The 19,660-nt window shown below is 33.0% G+C and overlaps 2 protein-coding genes across 3 annotated transcripts; both read right to left on the bottom strand.

The window, feature by feature from the left end:
• Positions 1 to 369: 369 nt before the first annotated feature.
• Positions 370 to 8,961, bottom strand: LOC131928401 (DNA-directed RNA polymerase I subunit RPA49). The gene is made up of 12 exons (XM_059284425.1): positions 8,687 to 8,961; positions 8,198 to 8,313; positions 7,790 to 7,866; positions 7,376 to 7,461; positions 6,989 to 7,041; positions 6,457 to 6,610; positions 6,014 to 6,097; positions 5,558 to 5,654; positions 3,547 to 3,686; positions 2,802 to 2,895; positions 1,347 to 1,469; positions 370 to 652 (listed from the first exon to the last, which is right to left on the bottom strand). The coding sequence occupies exons 1-12, from the start codon at positions 8,730 to 8,732 to the stop codon at positions 514 to 516; spliced, it is 1,209 nt and encodes a 402-aa protein (XP_059140408.1). The 5' UTR covers positions 8,733 to 8,961; the 3' UTR covers positions 370 to 513.
• A 6,169-nt stretch (positions 8,962 to 15,130) lies between these two features.
• On the bottom strand, positions 15,131 to 19,378 carry LOC131928412 (uncharacterized). Of its 2 annotated transcripts, none has more exons than XM_059284443.1 (8): positions 19,314 to 19,378; positions 18,666 to 18,797; positions 18,438 to 18,524; positions 18,016 to 18,150; positions 17,262 to 17,519; positions 16,884 to 16,964; positions 16,278 to 16,340; positions 15,131 to 15,465 (listed from the first exon to the last, which is right to left on the bottom strand). In XM_059284443.1, the coding sequence occupies exons 1-8, from the start codon at positions 19,354 to 19,356 to the stop codon at positions 15,326 to 15,328; spliced, it is 939 nt and encodes a 312-aa protein (XP_059140426.1). In that variant the 5' UTR covers positions 19,357 to 19,378; the 3' UTR covers positions 15,131 to 15,325. The 2 variants fall into 2 exon arrangements, with proteins under 2 accessions (XP_059140426.1, XP_059140427.1); XM_059284444.1 differs by having other exon boundaries at positions 16,884 to 16,961.
• Positions 19,379 to 19,660: the final 282 nt, after the last annotated feature.

The raw sequence follows: 19,660 nt of genomic DNA, 5'->3' as shown, positions 1-19,660 counted from the left end.
AAATATTAACTTGGTTGTTTTCCTTCGGTTCATAAAAAAATTCGGTAATTAAAATTAAGCCTTCAGTGCTAAAACTTATAAGAAAATCTCGCGAGCATTATGGCACCTACATTTATTTTAAAGAGCAGGGTATTCATTGTTGACATGTCAATCACCCACCTATCACTTGTTCCATCTGTGTGGCTGCGCGGTAGTTATGAACCTGCCATAGAGCCATTTTGTAAATTACATACTCATACTTTTAGAACACAATGCATATGATAAACACGTTGCACTTCAACTTTTTCCTCTTAACAAGAACATTGGCTGCCACAAACCCAAAATCATGACAACAAAAAAAATCAATGTTAACAAACAGACCAGCTAAGATCCAATATTTATTTGTTTTAAGCCCAGTCAAAACACAGGCTGTATACATTTCACAAAGCATCTCAACAAAACAACATTGTGTCATTACAAATCTAAGAGTCTAAATACAATAAGAGCTTTGTCTGCTTCCTTCACCATCCTACACTAAAAAATTCTTTTCTTATCTGCCTTGGCTCTGATCTCAGGGAACTTGAGAGGAACAGTCAACACAGCCACATAGCTCTCATTCAGACCCTTTGTCTTCTTCACAGTGCAACCTAAACTGCGCATGTGCAGAGCCAGTCTGGAACAAACAGGAAACACAACAAGCTGAATGTTATTTTTAGATAAACAGGAACATATAATATTCAGGCCTGCTAGACAACTGCACGAGTCAACAGCTTGCATGAATTTCACTGAGGAGATTCAATGATATTTGTAAAAAAAAAAAAACATGCTCCATGGACAGTTACGAAATGATAATACTTAAGTGCTGAATCTCTAAATAAAGTTAATCAAATTATGCTTTAATATTGAAGCTGTCTATCGGTAATAAAGGAATAACCGGCGCAAGTTACGCTAGTACGTCAGCCCAGTGGAACCATTTTAGACGTACTGTACATCGCCAGTTTCATATGCGTATTTAACAAACCCTTATTAATTGTTAAATGGTCCGAACTGACAAAATCCTATCACAAGTCAGGTGTGTCTCTTGACCTCCGCCAAAAGACTAGCAGCTAAATTAACATTTCCAAATCAGGTGGTGCATTCCACTACCTGAGTTGGATGTGAAATCATTAAATGTTCTGGTTTTCTTTTAAATAACAATCCTGAATTTCTAAACATTAATTTAATATCTAATTATACGAAAATGTTTAGAATATGGCACTGTGGTTAAAGATTCAGTCCAGATGTTAAAATGAGTGAAAGAAAGATTCCACCCTGAATTGACTAGGAATAAAGGTAAAACAATTGTAAAAAAAAAAAAGATGTCTAACCTTCTTTGTGAGATACTGAGGTCTTTGAGCAGTGAATCCAGCGATAAGTTGAACTTGAAGAGTGTGAGGGCTACAACTATGATGTGGGACAAGAGTAGATCCTTCATTCTTGATGGCACACACCTGTATAATTAAAACAAGTAATTAGTGATGGCACACACCTACATAATGAAAATAATTAATAACGAGCCGACCCGCTGCGTATCATACGCCGCTATTTAGTTGTTTTATTTTCTACTTTTCAGTAATTCATAATTTGTGAATTCGACAGTACCAATGCTGCCACTGAAAATATTTGCTTAAAAACACTAAACCCCCCCCCCCCCCCCCCCCCCCACGTGAAAGCAGCCTCCTCTTAGTTACCTCCTCTAAGTTTAAAATCGTTCCAAACTAAATTATCTGCCCCTAATAGCCGTCACCAAACCCGTCTCTATGATTGTAAAATGTAAACAGAGTGAACACCGCTCACCAGATCATGTGGGGGTGGGGTGGGGGTGGTAGTGATAGTGGTAGTGGTAGAGAGGAAGAGAGGGGACTGCAAAGGCGCGCTTGCAGCTTGTTTTCTAACTGATCCCAGAAGAGAATTATATATATAGATATGATAAAAATTCGAATATAAAAAAACCTTGTTAACAAGCATTTTATTCACACAAAAAGTAGATAGATTATGATATTACAATTACAGCCTCTTAAGACTAAATAAAAACATATTTTAATTATACTGAAGAGAATTAGTTAGGCACCCTTATATTATAATGTCAAGATTTGTGTTTACAAAAACTGGACTGGTGTTTAAGTTTTTAAGCCTGGCAATCTGTAACAACACTCCCAACCTGTGATAATATTTTAATTCGTTGTTTTACTAAATCCAAGTTTTTAATCCTAAATCTAGGTGCAGTATGGCCAATTTTAGATGTGTTTACTTCTTGTAGTTTTTGCAATGGGATGATTATGTCTTTAATAGAAACTTTTTTGTAATACCACTCACAAAAAAGCATTTTTTAAAGACTGAGAAAATGCATTCAGCAGTCACGTCTACATGTATATGTAACAGTGTTATAAGATTAACCAAAATCAAAGAATGTACTTCAATCCTTGATTTTGTTACGAGAAACAGAGAAACTTTCATTTTCTATGAATAAGACCTAACGGAAAATTAACATTTAGCATAAATTATTTTATCAAAATTTTCCCCAAAAAGATACTCTTTAAATTTTTTCTTCTTCAAAACTTTATAATTATTTAATTATCGATGAAACATTATTACTTAAAATTAATATTAGTATGTAGGTTATTCAATTACCATTAATTTATATTAGAAATGTATGGGTTTTAAATAAACAGGTTACAAATATGAGTCGTTTTGCTGCACAGGGAGTGAAAAAAAAATTGGTGAAATTAAAAAAAATTCTGGTAAAACGTGAAAATATATTCCGGTGTTAAAGTGAAACAAACCTTTGAAATTTTCGCCCAGGTTCATTGATCTCTAGAGTGAAGGTGGTGAGTATGTGAGTTTTTAAAGGTGCTGGCCAGTCCTTGGGTAGAGGGACTGAGAACAGAAGGTTAGGTTAGGGATTCATTTTGTCCAGAAATAACGTGATAATACAAAAACTGTCATGCAAATAAAAATTTGATAAATAGTAAAGATACTCTTAAGGAAATGATGATCAAATAGGGCAGGTGAAGTAGAGTTCACTTAGTGTCATGACCATGACATGTAATGGGATTATCTGGTCAGTTCTATGCCCACCCTCCTTTACTTTCCCTAATGAGAGCCTGGTACACACACACACACACACCCACCCCACCACCCCACAAAGCTGGGAAGACTAAGGGATTTAAGCTTGACTATTATAAACACAACAGCAGCATAGATCAAATGCGTATGTTTTAGGGGAGCAAAGAGCTTTAAACTTAATGCACCAAAATACAGCAGACAAAAATCCTACTGCTAACTCCACAAACACAAGAACCTACTAACAAGATCAAATGCGTATGTTTTAGGGGAGCAAAGAACTTTAAACTTAATGCACCAAAATACAGCAGACAAAAATCCTACTGCTAACTCCACAAACACAAGAACCTACTAACAAGATCAAATGCGTATGTTTTAGGGGAGCAAAGAGCTTTAAACTTAATGCACCAAAATACAGCAGACAAAAACCTACTGCTAACTCCACAAACACAAGAACCTACTAACATTTAGATCTCAACTCATTTCCTTTCATCAGAAATGTCTGCATCAGACACTGCAAGTACACAAGGTACTGGCTCTGTAACAATCTTGTGTTCTCTAGCAGGGATAATTTCTCCAAAAACAGCAATACTATTGAAAAATACCTGGTGACAAAAAAATGTTGAAGTCAACAAAGTAAACCCCACACAAGAACCAGCCTGTAACTTTTCCTTACGAGAAACATAAGGCAGGGGTGCCACTCATTTTTTAAGTGAATCCTGAAAATGAATCCCAAATTTTTACCAATCCTGAAACTAAAATTTGAAATTTTTGAAACCCTGAAACTTAATTCCGCGCGGAATTTCAAAATAAAATGGACTATTATTTCATTATTTTTTGAGACATTTGATTCATATTATGTTCAATTTACATTCCTTTAAAATGGATTTATTTTCTTTGTAACAAGCGTCAAATAAAAATTAATCTTTAAAGGATTGTGCTTACAACAAAATTAGTTTACAATGTTAGTCCCATCTCTAGGCCTACCCCATAATGTGCTATTGTAGAACTCCCCCCCCCCCCTCCCAGCCAGCTTTTATAACATTACTGTATTTAATTTTTGAGAACTTCCTAGCTTGAGTTAAAGTGTGTAGTCAGCCAACTGTTAAGTAACGAATATTTTGCTAACCTCTATGTCTTGTTATTGAATAATAAGCCCACTATATGCAGATCCTAATAAGATTGTCACTGTATTAAAATACAGGGTTGACTTACTGTAGCTATTCAAGGCTTTAACTATTAACAGCCACAACAAAAACCTTAAACCCTGTTTTCCCAATCAACACCAATGGGGGTCATTCATAAATGATGTCACGCTTTTTTGACGATTTTTACCTCCCACCTCCCCTCGGTCACATATCGTCACAAAAGCCAGACCCCGCCCTCTAAAATGACGTCACACCTCAGCCTACCACCCCCCCCCCCCTAAAAATTGCAGTCGAATTTTTCTTAAACTACGATATCTTTTTTAAAAATCTTGTCTGACCTCTGTCAACATAGAGTATTTTAATCAATTCCTATTACACTTTATTGAAACAATATTCTAAAACGCAAAATAACGGCTAAAATTCGTTTTCTAACATAGCTTTTGGATAATGCAAAAGTGTGATGTCACACCATCTGAACCCCTCCCCCTCATGACAAAATTACGGACCCCCTCCCCCTTACGAGTGTGACATCATTTATGAACGAACCCAATGCCCCCACCTTTGATATACCTTATGATAAGGTTTGACTTATCTAACAAAATGCAAATACTTATGTAGGCTGATCATTTAATCCCACCCTCCCTTAATATTAGCATAGGGTAATATTAATACCTGTTTTAGGAAGTTTAAAAAAAATTATTTCAGTGATGACCAAAGGTTATATTTTTATAATTTTAGTAACCAAATGTGCAATAAATAATTAGTAGACACAGCAAGAAACTTTGCAGTTTGCCTTGCTCGTAGATTTCTAATACATGTTTAAAAGGGTTTTTTTTAATATGTTGATCAGAAATTTGCAATACTTTTAATGAATTTTGTTTTAAGACAACCTAAATAAATCAACCCAATTAAACAAAACTACAAACTCATCAGCTACAAAGCCATCACTTCTTAACATAGCCAACTGAATTGAATTGATTGTTATTTTTAAACAAAAAAGAACATCCTGATACTAGTTTCCTATCAAAATACAATTGATGAGGCTCAAAGTAGACCAAAAAAAAAATTGAACTAAAATGTAGCAATGGTTATGACTTTATGAATGTTCTAGAACATGGAAAAATGAACTTAGTTTAAATAAATGAAAAATAATTGTCTGTGAGATAATTAAATCTTAAATCCAATAACAATTGAAGACTGTTTTTACTTTAAGTTTAAATTTTTGTTTTACTGTCCCTGATACTTTGCTTCCCTAGAACCAGACTGTTCTAACTCCACTTTTTGAAAATGTTCAAAATAGGTGATGTCATACACACAAACTCTCTTACTTGTTCTCACTGTGCCATTTACTCAAGTCATCCCTGGTAGACTGAACAAAAACTTGAGAATAATAAGTCAAGGATGAAAGAACTGGAGGGGGAATAACTGTGAAGAGAAAAAGGACCAAATATTAATATATGGCATGTAGATACTATAAAGGGGAAAAAACAATTAAAAAAGCAAAAAAAAAAATCAAATCAAATTAAAAAATCAAGACCTAAATGTACATTTAATAAAAATACATAAAAATACTACTATAAAAGTTAATTTGAAAATAGAGTATTTTAAAATAATGTTTTAATTTTAAATATTGTATGGAACATCACTAATGCAGCTGGCAATCTAATACATGGGGCTCCATGTGTGTTCAGGCATCTAAGATATGAGAGCATTCATCTAACTATGTGAGACCCAACATACACTAATATGTGAGAAACATGTTTAGTTTGTTGGTTCAGACTTACTGTCATCCATATTGTACACTTGTTCTGGTGATGTAGCATCTTTGTTGTACGGTGGGATGGAAGAAACCTCTGACACTGGGGCCTCTGAAAGCAATTTGCCATTTCACCATGGGATTACACACATGTATGAATGAGATATATTTACAGATCTCATAACAATGCTGTATAAAAAGAGACAAAGGACAAAAGAGGACATACTTGATCTTAATGTGTATTTTATTTTGGAAATTAAAATGTAGAAAGGATGTTGTATACTCAGAAGCGTTATGGATAAAGTATCACAGCAGTTGAGTTAGTGGTTTTATGTTTCTCTATTTCTCAGCTCTCACTGAGTTGGAGGGGGGATTCTGCTTATGAACAAACCTTACAGTATTTATATTCTTTATTACAGATTCTTGTTTTATAAAATAAATATATAACTACTAATTAAAATGCTGCATTACCACTTTCAGGTTTGTTTTCCACCTCAACTTTAGCATTGCTTACAACAGAGTCTGTGGTTTTCAATACCATCTCGTCATCCAGCTGGTTCCTCTCACGTTTATTGACAGCCCTTTGGCTACGGCCGGAGCCAAACTCTTTTGTTAGCGCATCCAACTGTTAAGATTGTTAACATTGACGTTTATTAAGATTGTTAACAATGAAGTTTACAAATATTAAATCAACCTCAGTAAAATAGAATTAAAGTACCCTTCGAACATGACAGGTGAGGTGAAGTAAAGTTCACCTGTTTCAGTGACCATAACATTTGAAGGCATAGTGTGGTCATCACTATGCCTCACCTCTTCTACTTCCTAAAATGCTAGTGAGGTACCCATGAGACTCAGGAACATTCTTTGGCCACGTACTCAGGATTTGAATGAGACTTTCGGGTTAGCAGGAGTAAGCTCTACCATCCGACCACACCATCCCATAAGAAAAACACAACTGCATTATGATAAAATGATGTATACACAAATTTTTAAAAAGTATAACCTTTTGTCTGTAATTTTTTTGTGACATATCCACTTCATCTGCAGCTTGTTTGTCTAGAAGAAAAGAAAGTGATTTTATAAATCTTTTTTATCAACATTTCATTAAGCTGTGTTTATTAAATTTTTTCACTCACAGCTCAAGGTTTTCAGTTCTATATAAGCCAAATTAAATTATACACAAAATATTTATACACATTTAGTTTACTATAGATATGTTCTATATATTTTTAAGGTCTGAGTACCAAATTAAATTATACACAAAATATTTATAACCATTTAGTTTACTATAGATATGTTCTATATATTTTTAAGGTCTGAGTACCAAATTAAATTATACACAAAATATGTATACACATTTAGTTTACAATAGATAAAAAGCTTAACTAACCTTCAACTATTGGGTCAAGCTGAATCAATTGAGCTGGCATCACTTTCACTTTTCCAGTTTTCTTGTTGTGAACACCAAGATAATAGCTGGTAACAAATATAATCATACAAAGTTAAAAGACTTTTTTATTAAATCAAAATAGTTAAACATTAATCCAAAATAATGTGTCAATTTTTTAAAAAGAAATCTATGTCCAAAAACAGGTAGGATGTAGAATATATAGTCCTAAAAATTAGCACTTCAAATAATGTCAGATGTATTCACTGATGTTGACATAAGTTTAGAATTTTAAACACAACCCATTTTTTAATTGTTTTCTCTAGGCCCTATATATTTAATATCATAGAAAAATAATAGGCTATTAATAAAATCATTCTTCCATTTTTAAAAAAACACAGAAAGAAAGAAACTCACTCGCAAACTTCAGTTGGGTATCTATTAGTATCTCCATAATCTCTGCCAACATAAACTCTGCTATTAATTTCAGCAGTCTAAAATGAATAAGGAAAAAAAGCTATTTTAATTACAATTTAATTTAATTAATGAGTAACAAAGCAGTCACCTCAATAGAAATTGAATGAATAGCACACCTGGTTTAATAACAACTAATTTTACTTTTACTTTCATTTTCTTTATAATTAAAAGTAAAATATTAACATATAATCTAGCGACAATAAAAGATGTTTAAAATAAATTTTACATCAAACATCGAAGACTCAGTAAAAACCTTTGAGCTTTAAATTATAGGGCCTAATAGATATTTAAACAATATATGGGCTAATTAAAAATTAGTATAATTAAAAGTAATAAAAATTGACCTACAACTATATGCTTGTTTGGTTGTGTAACACGAGTTTTTGCAGCTCCAGTGCATGAATATTGCTTTAATATTAAATGACGTTTGTCATCATTATTTAATGTCCCATTGGAAAAACGAACTGAAAAAGATATATTATATGCCTATATATAATGTTGTGAAATTGCAACAATTGATTATGGAAGGCTATATTTTGTTTGGTGTAAGTGTTGGTACTATTGGGGTTGTGCATGTATGCAAGTAAGATGAGCATAGTAGAAAATATGCATGTTGCAGATCTAGATCTAGATCTAGAATCTATTTGATTTTAAAATTTTAACATTTTCTCTGTCACCTGTGTTGTCCGTGCGAGGGTGTGGATGTGCTCCCACCACATACACCCTCTGAAGAAATACCTAAACTGGCTAAACATGGAAATAACAGTAATAATAAGTTAATAGGCCTAATATTATTTATTTATTAATAACACAGCACTGACTGATGTGTTCACTTACCTAACTTAGCACTTTTCTCGTGCGTGACCTCGTCAAATTTAGGCATTTATTATTATAAAATTTATATTTATAACAGATTTGTGCGATAATAGAACAAATGAGACTCTTTTATTATTATTGCGGCTTTACAGCTAATTGTTTAAAACAAATTAACGTGGTCATTACGACAAAGTAAGCAAAATTTTAGTTCTGTTCATGAGTTGAGCCCACAAAATAAAATGACTAACTAAAACTGTAAACAACGTGTGTTTGTTGTGAATTCTATATTTAGCTAAAGTGACCAGTTATTTGTTGGTTTGTTATGCTTCATTATTTATTTTATTACTGGTACAGTACGAGTAAGTATAGATCTAAATACTTTTATTCAATAATCATCATAGGTTGCTAATTCAGGCATTTGTTTTAGCTTTTTTATAGCTTGTTTTACTTAAACAAAGCTTGCTAGATCTCTAGATCTATATTGAATTATTTTTAACTGGCATAGGGTGTACATTTAAAAGTAGCTATGCTACAGTCAGTTACAGTAAAAAAATCATTCTACAGCTATGCTACAATCAGGTTTTTTTCCAGGCCTTTCTCTGCAGCACCCGTTTCCCCTCCCTTCCCCCCCCCCCCCCCCCCGCCCCCTCTCACTCCCTCGCACGAATCAGAAAAATTGTATAATTTATAAAGTACATACTTAATCAATGTTCGCTACAACCTCCACGGAGAAATAACCTTCCTACATGAAGTCTTTTCGTATTTATTATTTAACATCGCGTGTTTTTATTTGCAAAATTATTTTTCCGTCCTATTTTAAAAAGATTGTGCTCATACATGTCATGTATTATGATAAAAGAATAATGCACATTTTATGCTGTAATCGATTTATAAAACAAACGTAATGCGTTTTGTAGGCTGATGTGTGACTTCATTTTACGGGGTGCCAGGTTTTATGTTAGTTAAGTGTGCCCCCACCCACCCGCTGAAATAGCCTACTTCATTTCAACGCTAGCCTTGCTTGTGGCAGGACCTTTGACTATGTCCAGCATATTCTTACAGCTGTATTTATAATTGCGTTGAGTACAAGCAGACCACACTTTAAGTGATCAGCTCTTCGAATGCCAAGCAGCTGGACTGACATGGCACCAGTCAACAGAGGCTTAGCAAGGGGAGTCTATCTCGGTGTGGGAGTCTATTTTTGGTCATTTACAAGACATAACCTAGCCATCACCATGTGTTTTTTCCCCTTAAATCGTATAATTTATGCCAGCCCTCATTATCACTTGATTCGGGGTTCGCCCTTCCCTTTTTACTTGTGAGAATAAATAAGATGATGAAGAATCTTCTGTCAAATCCTCTGAAGAGGCGTTCTACTTTTTTAATTCAGTTCCCATGCTTCAGCAGCTTAAGTGGACTGAACATACTTTGGAACTTGTAAAACTTAATGTTGGAACCACAGTAACAACAACGTCTGGTCTTATTTATATGTGACTAGGATTTTAGTCAAGTAACACTTAGGTAAAGTGAATAATCATGCCCAGTGTCGACCTACCACGACAAAGTGCAAAATGTCATAAAAACTTGACCTGAGCACTTTTTAAATTAAAAATAGAAAATGTAAGATTGAGTTCGTTTTGTTTGTTGTATGGATGTACTCGTTGCACCGTGGTCTTTTTTTAGTATTGATAAACCCTAAAGGGGCCAAGACAAGCAAATAGACAAAATTTGTTATTTATACTTTTAGCCCCACGTTTCCCTTATACTAGGCTTATACCCATAGGCCCTACCCCTTTGTTTTATAAACCCCAATTTATTAAGTACTAGCCGTCCCGGCCAGGCCCTGCTCTGGCTTCTGTGAAAAACCTTTCTGTTAAAGACCATTACCTGTGTGTTTATTAATCATCATAAACCCGGCATTGCCCACCCAAACCACAACCAACCAAAACCTAAACAACAAAACGCAAACATAACGCTAACACAATTGCAAATACAAACGAAAACAAAAACCTAGCAACAAACCCAACCACAACCACAAACACCAATACAAACACAAAGAAAAAAAAAAAAAAGCAAACGAAAACAAAAACCTAACAACAAACCCAACCACAACCACAAATACCAATACGAACACAAAGAGAAAAAAACGAAAAAGCAAACGAAAACAAACCAAATCCAAACGCAAAACCAACCACAAACACAAACCCAAAGAAAAAAACAAATGAAAAAGCAAACGAAAACAAACCAAATCCAAACGCAAAACCAACCACAAACACAAATACAAACCCAAAGGAAAAAACGAAAACGAAAAAAGAAAGAACAAAAACGAACCAAATCAAAACGCAACCACTAACGCAAACCCAACCTAAACACAAAGAAAACACTAACGCGAACATAAACGCAAAGTGCTCACAGTCTAGCCCGGGGCGGAATCGCCTGTTTCAGCTTAATAAACGACTATAGTACCCCAACTTATTCATAGTCTTTTGCACTCACTTAAACGAACGTAGACGCCAAACCGAACACGGGAGGCCCGAGGCCCCAAATAGCACCCTGTCTGAGCGCCAGAGGACGCCCGGATTCGATTCACTTAAAGACTATAGTAACCTTTCTTATCCATACTCTATCGCACTGTTTAAAGCGAAATTATGCACCATAGCGCTCACAGGATAGCCCAGAGTGCCAAATTGAACCCTGGTGGGGCGTAGGCGGATGCGCCTGTTTCAATTTAATGAACAATTATAATACTCCAAGCTTAACCGTAAAATACCTACAACATTTGCACTTGATCAATCCCCGCTAATTATGTAATTATTTTTTTCCCAACACCAAAACAAAGTAATAAAAAGTAAATTCTTTTCCACTAATGCAATGTTTTATAAAGGGAAGTAATTGTGTTTTCCTAATTTATCAAAGGGAAGTAAGCGCTAAAGGACTAAATATAAATAATTTTCAGACATAATTAGAATTTTTGTAAAAGATGATATTTTTTTAAAATTGTGTTTAATGAACATGCCGAAAATTATTACTATCAGTTTGAGAAATGAAAATTATTTCCCAACACTTTCAATAGTAATTTTTTTAACTCATAAATTTAGACTATGAGCACGATAATAATCTAACACTTAAATCCATCAAAGTATGTCCACGACAAACTTATTACATGTTACATACAGAATTGAGCTTTATATATTAGATATTAACGTTAGTTTAGTGATTTAAATTTGTCAAAGCGTAGACGATATGGTTCGAGAGTTTTTGCTATTATTTTATTTGTTTGAACAGTATGTGTGTATTGTGACAATGACGCAATGAGTACAGAATCACATAGGAGACAAGACTTGAGGAATAGTTGGGGCATAGAATAGCGGATGAGGGTCATGTATTTAGTGAGCCGATGATTCGACAAATTGAATTGGCTATCTATTAAACAATATTTATTTAATAAACAAGTCTTGACGGAACGCACGGAATTGAGTCCGACCCCTTTGCCCTTTTCACTAAAAATAGTCTAGCTTAAATATAAATTCATAGAGCTCCAATACAGGGTTGTCCATAAAAAGAGGACGAACGTTACTCCCCCTTCTCATGACGTCTTTAATTAACAAATCCCTTCACACGGAAGACTAAAAGGGAGTAGGGAATTTCTTCTGCCCTGTATTGCCCCCCCCTCCCCCCCATCTGTGCACTAACCCTCGCCAAAAAAAAACAACCACGACTGGAAGTTATGATCGTTATCCCCTCATAAGCTACCACCCAAGTCATTTTGGAAATAGATAGGTTAAATGATATGATAAGGATAGATAATGAGCTCAATATGGAGATTAATAGAGAAGTGAATTAGGATAATGATATGTAGGCATATGCATTCTAAATGAAGTTGGTGTGTGTGTGGGGGGGGGGGGGGATATCCCATAGTAGTAGATATGGGGATAAATATGTGTGTGTGGGGAGGGGATAAGATCTTAGATCCACAAAATAAATAGTTGGATCATGTTTTTGTTGTTTTTTTTACTTTGAAGAAATATATAATACATGTTATAAATACCCCCACCCCCTTTACTGGGGCACATGGTCAGAAAAATCAAAAGGGCATTGAACTTTATTTGATCACGGATTACATATAAAGTCAGAAGGGGGGGGGGGGGCAGGGGGTACATATGTCCCCGGGCGCCGACCCTAGGGGGCGCCAAAATCGGTTGGAAAAAAACTAAAAGCTCATTTTAGCTGCAGTTTTGCATTATAAATATAACAAATATATGGGGGGGGGCGTCAAATTGAAAGTTTGTTCCGGGGGGTGAGGGGGGGGGGGGCGCCAAATTGAAAGTGTGTCCCCGGGCGCCGGGAAGGGTAGCTACGCCTCTGTATAAAGTACAGCCATGTAGGCCTATGGGTTCTTTTTTTTTTTATATAGCTGAGCCTTAATTTTTCGTGATTATTCAACAGTAGCATTCTTAAATTATTTACAATAACATCACAGAAAATATGTGCAATGGTTGAAAAATTGTATTAGGAATTTTTACTGAATGACATGAAGCTTTTAAGTTTAAGTCATTTAAGAACACTAAAAAAAAAAAGAAGAGAAAAAACGAACATTTTCTGTGCTACACATAGTTAAAAAAAATGTTCATTTTTGCAGTCTTTTCAAAAACATTTTGCAACTAATGCTTTTTTTTTTTACTAATAATACCAGTAGGTCTCAAGCTTGATGTTATAAAGGTTTTTATGATTAAACCAAGCGTGTATGTGTGAGTCAGGTAGTGTAGTCTATTACTAAAATCTGACCATTTTTAAGCACCACCCAAGAAAGTATAGGCTAAAAGTGTTTTTAAATGAAGATTTTAATACTCTAATTTATCATCTAAATCTAAGGTAGATTATTATATTTTTTGCAGCTAACATTCTTTCTTCTACTTTCTTGATTTTAGTGTTGGGATTGCCTTCAACACAATTAAGTATACATATCAACTTGTTGACCCCAATTTCAGCCTGCTTTTCTTTTTGGATTTGGTTCCATAGTCTTTGCCCAACCAATAACAAACTACAAGGCAGCAGTATTTTTGATTTTGCAGTTGTCTCTCCTAGAAGAGTGGCTGTCCCCAGATGTTGAGCCTTATCTGCCAGAGGCTTCGAACTCAAGACTTTTCGGTTTAGCAACTATCAGCTTTGCTGACTCGATCACACCAACCCCTCAGTTAACATTAATAATTAACCTTTTGTAAAGACTAGTGTTAAGTGACTGCATGGTCGAGTAATAGAGCTTACGACTGCAAGCCTGAAAATCTCATGTTCAGATCCCTGGCTCCAGTCTGTAGGACATCTCTAAGCCCACCCAGTTATTATGAGAGACTACTGTTTATAAATTGTTTGTGAAAGCATGCATTAGGACACTAAATAAACAAATCTATTTACAATGCCAATATATAAGTTAATGTTCACAATAGTTATACAAGATGATTTTCATACAGCACAAAACTGCCAAGTTAATCCAGTTTCCTTAGTTACAAAGTGATCTCAACGACCTTCGGCAGTATAAAACAAGATGATAACTTGTGTAGAAAATAGAAAATTGCTAGGACACATACATAGCTGACAATTTAAATCATGTACCAAGACTGGTTCACCGGTCAAATAAGTTTATTATAAAAAATAACATGATTAAAAATGGGCCAAATACAAAAAAAAACATTCACACTGTACATTTGTGGCCTTTATAGATTACATAGAAAGACACTGGTTCAAATAACACAGCCAGTACAACAAAATATCTGTAAACAGGTAGGCAGTGAGTTGTAAAAGGAAGACCGAAAATATGGCCAGTAAAACTTGAAGTAAAAATTGCTTTCTTGTAAAGTATAGATATCACATAGAAGAATGCAGACAATTCATTTCATTCTTACTAAACAATCTTTTCTAAAAACATTTTTACCTTTCACAGCATTATATTACCTATCATAGTGCCTTAAATACCATCACTAATGCAAATTATTCTTCTATTTGATATTTATTAATACACAAAGAGTAAATGTAATAACCACAATGAAAGAAAGCTACATGAATACTGGTTTTTCTAAACGTAGAGACAGTTAATCAAAACATTTGGAAGAGCAAGTAAAATTTTACAATTATTTACTTACTGGAATCTCACAATTGTTGCCTTATGTTAACATTAACTGAATTAGAGTACTCTGCACCAAAACATAAAGGAATGTTTTTTTTAAACCAGCAGACAACATAGGTAACAGTAACAGTACCATGAGAATTATATAATTTATTAGTTATGATTTGCAAAATGCATAGATAATTGCAATCTAAGATGTTGTGCATTTCATGAATTTGAATTCTTTATACACATTTACATAATATACAAAAATAGGTTTTATTATATCATTCAAAAGTTAAATTTTTTTGACATAAAAGTGTTAATAGCTGCAATGAATTTTCATAACTTTTGACAACGAGAAAAAAATTGCCAATACTAGTCATCCTGACTGTCCTTATCACATTAGATTTGAATTATTTCTTGGTTGATCTTCATCTAAAAATGAGAATCTCTTGGAGCTAATGATGTCTATACAAAATCATGTTGAAATAGTAGACTTTTACTACTTATTATTATCTTAAAATAAAAAAAATATTACAATAAAATTATATTTTAATTTAGTCACCATCAGATTCTGGAGGTTCTCTCACGTTAACACATTCAAAATTAAGATCTGTGTTTTCATTTGTTTGAAGGCCAACTGGAAGTTCAATGATGCGTGCATTATGAGAAACAGCTTCATTATAAGGATTATGACCTGCATAAAAGAGCAGTACACAGTACATAAATAGATGTATACAACTGTTCCTGATATGGCTATATTAAATCAAGTCTAGAATGGTACTTTTCAGTTGTACTTCAGATTGTTAGAGTTAGAGTATTTGAAGAATACTTTGTGGTTTTAGTAAAACCATATTTTTATTTTGTTTTTTAACACTGATGTGTTTTACTTAAAACAATATTTGGTAAAAAAAACCAAGATCATTTGGGTTTTATTTGGTATCCAAAGCGCACAAAATAAAGTTTGGTTTTTACTTGTTTAGGTTTACAACTAGGGCTTACTGACAATGCACAGTATTTTTAAATACAACACTAAAAAGTGTGGCAAATTATACCATAGATGAGATTAAGCTTGAAAAAACTCTCAGCCTACACTGGAAAAATTCTCCAGGTGCTCATGATAGTAGAGTCATACATAAGCATCATTAAACTGCTGATGGAATACCACACCAGACTTTGATTACAATTGAATGTCTCCTAGCATATACATAGCAGCCAAACTGAATGAGAAGTGTCCAAGTGCTAGATAAAATTTGGGTTCATTGGGTAACTTGTCAAATCTCAAAACTATGCTGTTAGCTTAAGAAGCAAGTTAGATTAGAACTAGTATGTTAAGTATTTTTTAAATTATTTTATAACCCATACCTAAAAGTGCACCAATATTTAAATATGTTTTCAAAATATACCTGAATGTCCTTGTAATTGAAAACATTATTACAATAACACAGAAAGTTTGTTAATTTGAGGAAGGTTTACTGAACAAAAATGTAACAAAATAAAGCTATTTACCAGAAGCTGAATGCCTATGCCATCTGCTTATCACAGGATCCATCAAAGCAATATAATCAGTATCTGTTTTTTAAAATAAAAGTTTTGATCAAAGAAAAAGTACAAACATAAACCACATGACAAAAAATTTAATTATTAACCCTGTTTAAAGTAAATTGGCTATAACATATACTGTGTAAGAATTTAACACAATTTATAAAAGCAACAATAAGACATGTATTGCTTTTCTAAACCCACACCCAACATAATTCTAACAATGTTTTTACATTTTTTTAATAAGCAAATAAAATACAAAACCTTTCCCCTGCACTTACATCAATTATGGAAAAACAATTTTATACAAATAGTTACTGGGATTTAGTTAGAAATAACATTGACCAATGCCATTTAAATTTTGCATATTAGATAATAGCAGTTTTGTTTGGGTAACTAATAAGCATACTTAGTTAAAAATAGCACATAAACATGATATTTTGTAAATAGAGATTAATCATGAATGGGAATTGATATAAGAAATCAATGTTTTTAAATTGTTTCAAAATTACTACAGTTGAATTAACTTCCTACTAATACTTAATTTTACAATATAGCGAAAATATTAATTACCAAAAGAAGCCTGACCAACTATCGGCGAATAATCCTGTCTGTTGTTTCCCGCAGCATCCAATGCAGACAAAGGATTACCTGCTTTTAAACAAAGGTGTGGTCAAGAAACATTTGTACTGTGTTAATACTGTGTACTTGAACAAATTAAAGAAACAAAACAGAACTGCGCTGGATAAAGAAAAATACAAACAAAAACACAAAGTTCATGTATTTCTAGAAAAAAAAAACAGTCTTGTATAGAGATATTTCTACAACGCACAACAACTTTGGACAAAAAGTGCTTTTAATAGCATAGTGAGCCATTAAAAATTTCTTTTAATATTAATAAAAATTAAATTAACAAAACCAAAAATTTATGTTCACAATGTTTTGACTTACAATTAGTAAATGCACAATATAAGAGGGGTGAAAATAGTTCTTCTATTGGGTCTACATGCTCTGGAATTATGGCATTATCCATATTATTTGACAACCTGCCATAAGGTCCTGGCGCAGCTGATAGGGTGGCATGAAATTCTCCACTGTTTAGAACACTTGTATTTTGTAAAATAGAATTTTCAGAAGATAAGCGTGATGTAGGCAGTATCTGATGAAAGAAGTCCATCTCACTCGGCTGTGATTGAATTGTGTCTTCATCTAAAATACAATAATACTAAATAATAATAATATTAAATTTTGTATAATTTTAAGCTTAGTAATCATTTAAAGTCTTAATATGAAGTAGTTTAAATTTTGTAGAAAGGTTTTTTATTTTACCTTTTTGAAGCTAAAGATTTGTGCATGATTTAGTAATTTAACAATTTAAATATCTATAACTTGAATTTAATTGATCAAAAAAGCAAGACTAATTATAAAAATATGTGAGTTATTAATATCCCAACAACAAAAAAAGAAATGTGGATAACAGTATAAGTAATCTTAAGTTAGAGATTTTAATAAGGTGTTAATTTTTTCACTTCTTGCTTTGAGCTGCACTGTTTGGTTGTGATAGGATTTGTTTATTAATCACAAATAAATACAAAAACTTGAATTTAAAAATAATTGGTAGTGTTGTCTTTTGTGACAAGATTTTTTTTTTCCAATGCAGCTAACATATTATCATTACGGTTTTTTAAAGCTATTTTAAATTTACCACTCGTAGGTTCAGCTGAATCAAGTGAAGTAACAGTATTATGTTCATTAACTCCATCTTCCGATGTCAATGGTGTTGACTCTTGTGGAGAAGTACTGCCCAATTTTGTTAAACTTTGATGAATCAAATAGGTAGCTGAAAACGTTTAAATAACATTGAAGGTTTATGAATAAAGAAATAATATAACTATATCACAATAAAAGAGAAAAGGGTGCATTCTTTTCAATTAGATATAAAAAGTTACTGATAGATGTTTTTAATTGTTAAAATGTTTATATTTAAATAGTTACATAAGATGTTTTCTTGTAATATTATGAACAAATAAAACAAACTTTCTGATAGTTTCACCTTTAAGTTAAGGCTGTGTGAGTAGTGGTTTAGAAATGAAAAGATTAACTAATTACTAATTAAACACAGCTTACCTTCCCCTAGACAACACTGTATGGTTTTTTTAATATTGTAAACTATCCTAGTTCTTCGGCCACACTTTGAACAGCAGAGCGTTGTAACTAACGAAGCAGTATGTTTTGTGTGTATTGACATAAAATACAAAAAAAATTGACAATTAATTTTTAATAAGGAAGCTTAATTCCATTTTACAGTGTGACAATATACTACTTATCTTTAAACAAATCATTTTTATAACCTACCTTCTAGGTAAAACAAATTTGAAGTAAGACTTTCAATTACTTCAGCAGGTATTTGCTGATTCAATTGAGAAAAACTCTCTTTTCTCTTTTTTAAAGAAAAATACTGTGGATCTACAACACCTTGGCTGGTCTCTGTAAAGAAATTTGAAGACATTATATACACTCTAAATAAATGACCTGTTGAGGGAGAAATACAACAGGTGCTAGGTTGATAGTGTTGTCTTTTTCTCTAAACCAAAACCATGTATAGATGCTAAAAATCACCAAAATACAATGTTCTTTGGTTGCATCCATTGCATACTTTTAAAAAGGCGGCTTTAAAGGAGAGATTGGTACAGCATTTTTTTTGTTGCAACCATTTTTTTGGCTTCCATTAAAGCTTTCTTTGCCTTGTAGCGATACAGTATGGCAAACAAGCCTAATTAATGTGCAAGGTACTTTCCAACAATTGATGTAGGATGTAATGAGATAAGCTGATTATTTGTATCATAGTACATATTGAACAAATTAAGTACATAGGAACAAGATAAGTCACTTCTTTTATAGAAGTTGGGCATTCAAAATCATGAAAAGATTGTATGGTTAGTAAAAACAATTCTGAAAATATAAATGTCGCCTAGTATCAACAATGTTGGAAGCAAAAGTTACCAGAATTTGTTTTTGCAAATCCACTAGAATGTTGTGAACACATTGTACCACAATTACTTAAATCTGAAAACAAAAAAATATGTGCTGAAACTTAGCTGTATTTCTTAATTTTGCATAAGTGTTCAAAAATGTGTTAAGATTTAGCGAAATAAATTTTTAATTAATTACTATTCTTTAAAATAATGCTAAGTTAAAAATGTATTGAAATTATTGCGCTGACAAACAGTAAGAAGCATTTTTTTTTCAACCACAATCTCTCACTAGACATAGGCATGTGTTTTATGTGCCCCAAATAATTTTTTTGGAAACTGCCTTATAATTTATAGATTTAAACGAAAAAAGAAACA

Source organism: Physella acuta, unplaced genomic scaffold, assembly GCF_028476545.2.
Source record: "Physella acuta isolate Inbredline_101_S28 unplaced genomic scaffold, ASM2847654v3 ptg001498l, whole genome shotgun sequence".
In the NCBI taxonomy this organism is placed as follows: domain Eukaryota; kingdom Metazoa; phylum Mollusca; class Gastropoda; family Physidae; genus Physella; species Physella acuta.
Note: the sequence above shows the minus strand (reverse complement) of the source record. Positions and strands in the feature narration are given on the sequence as shown.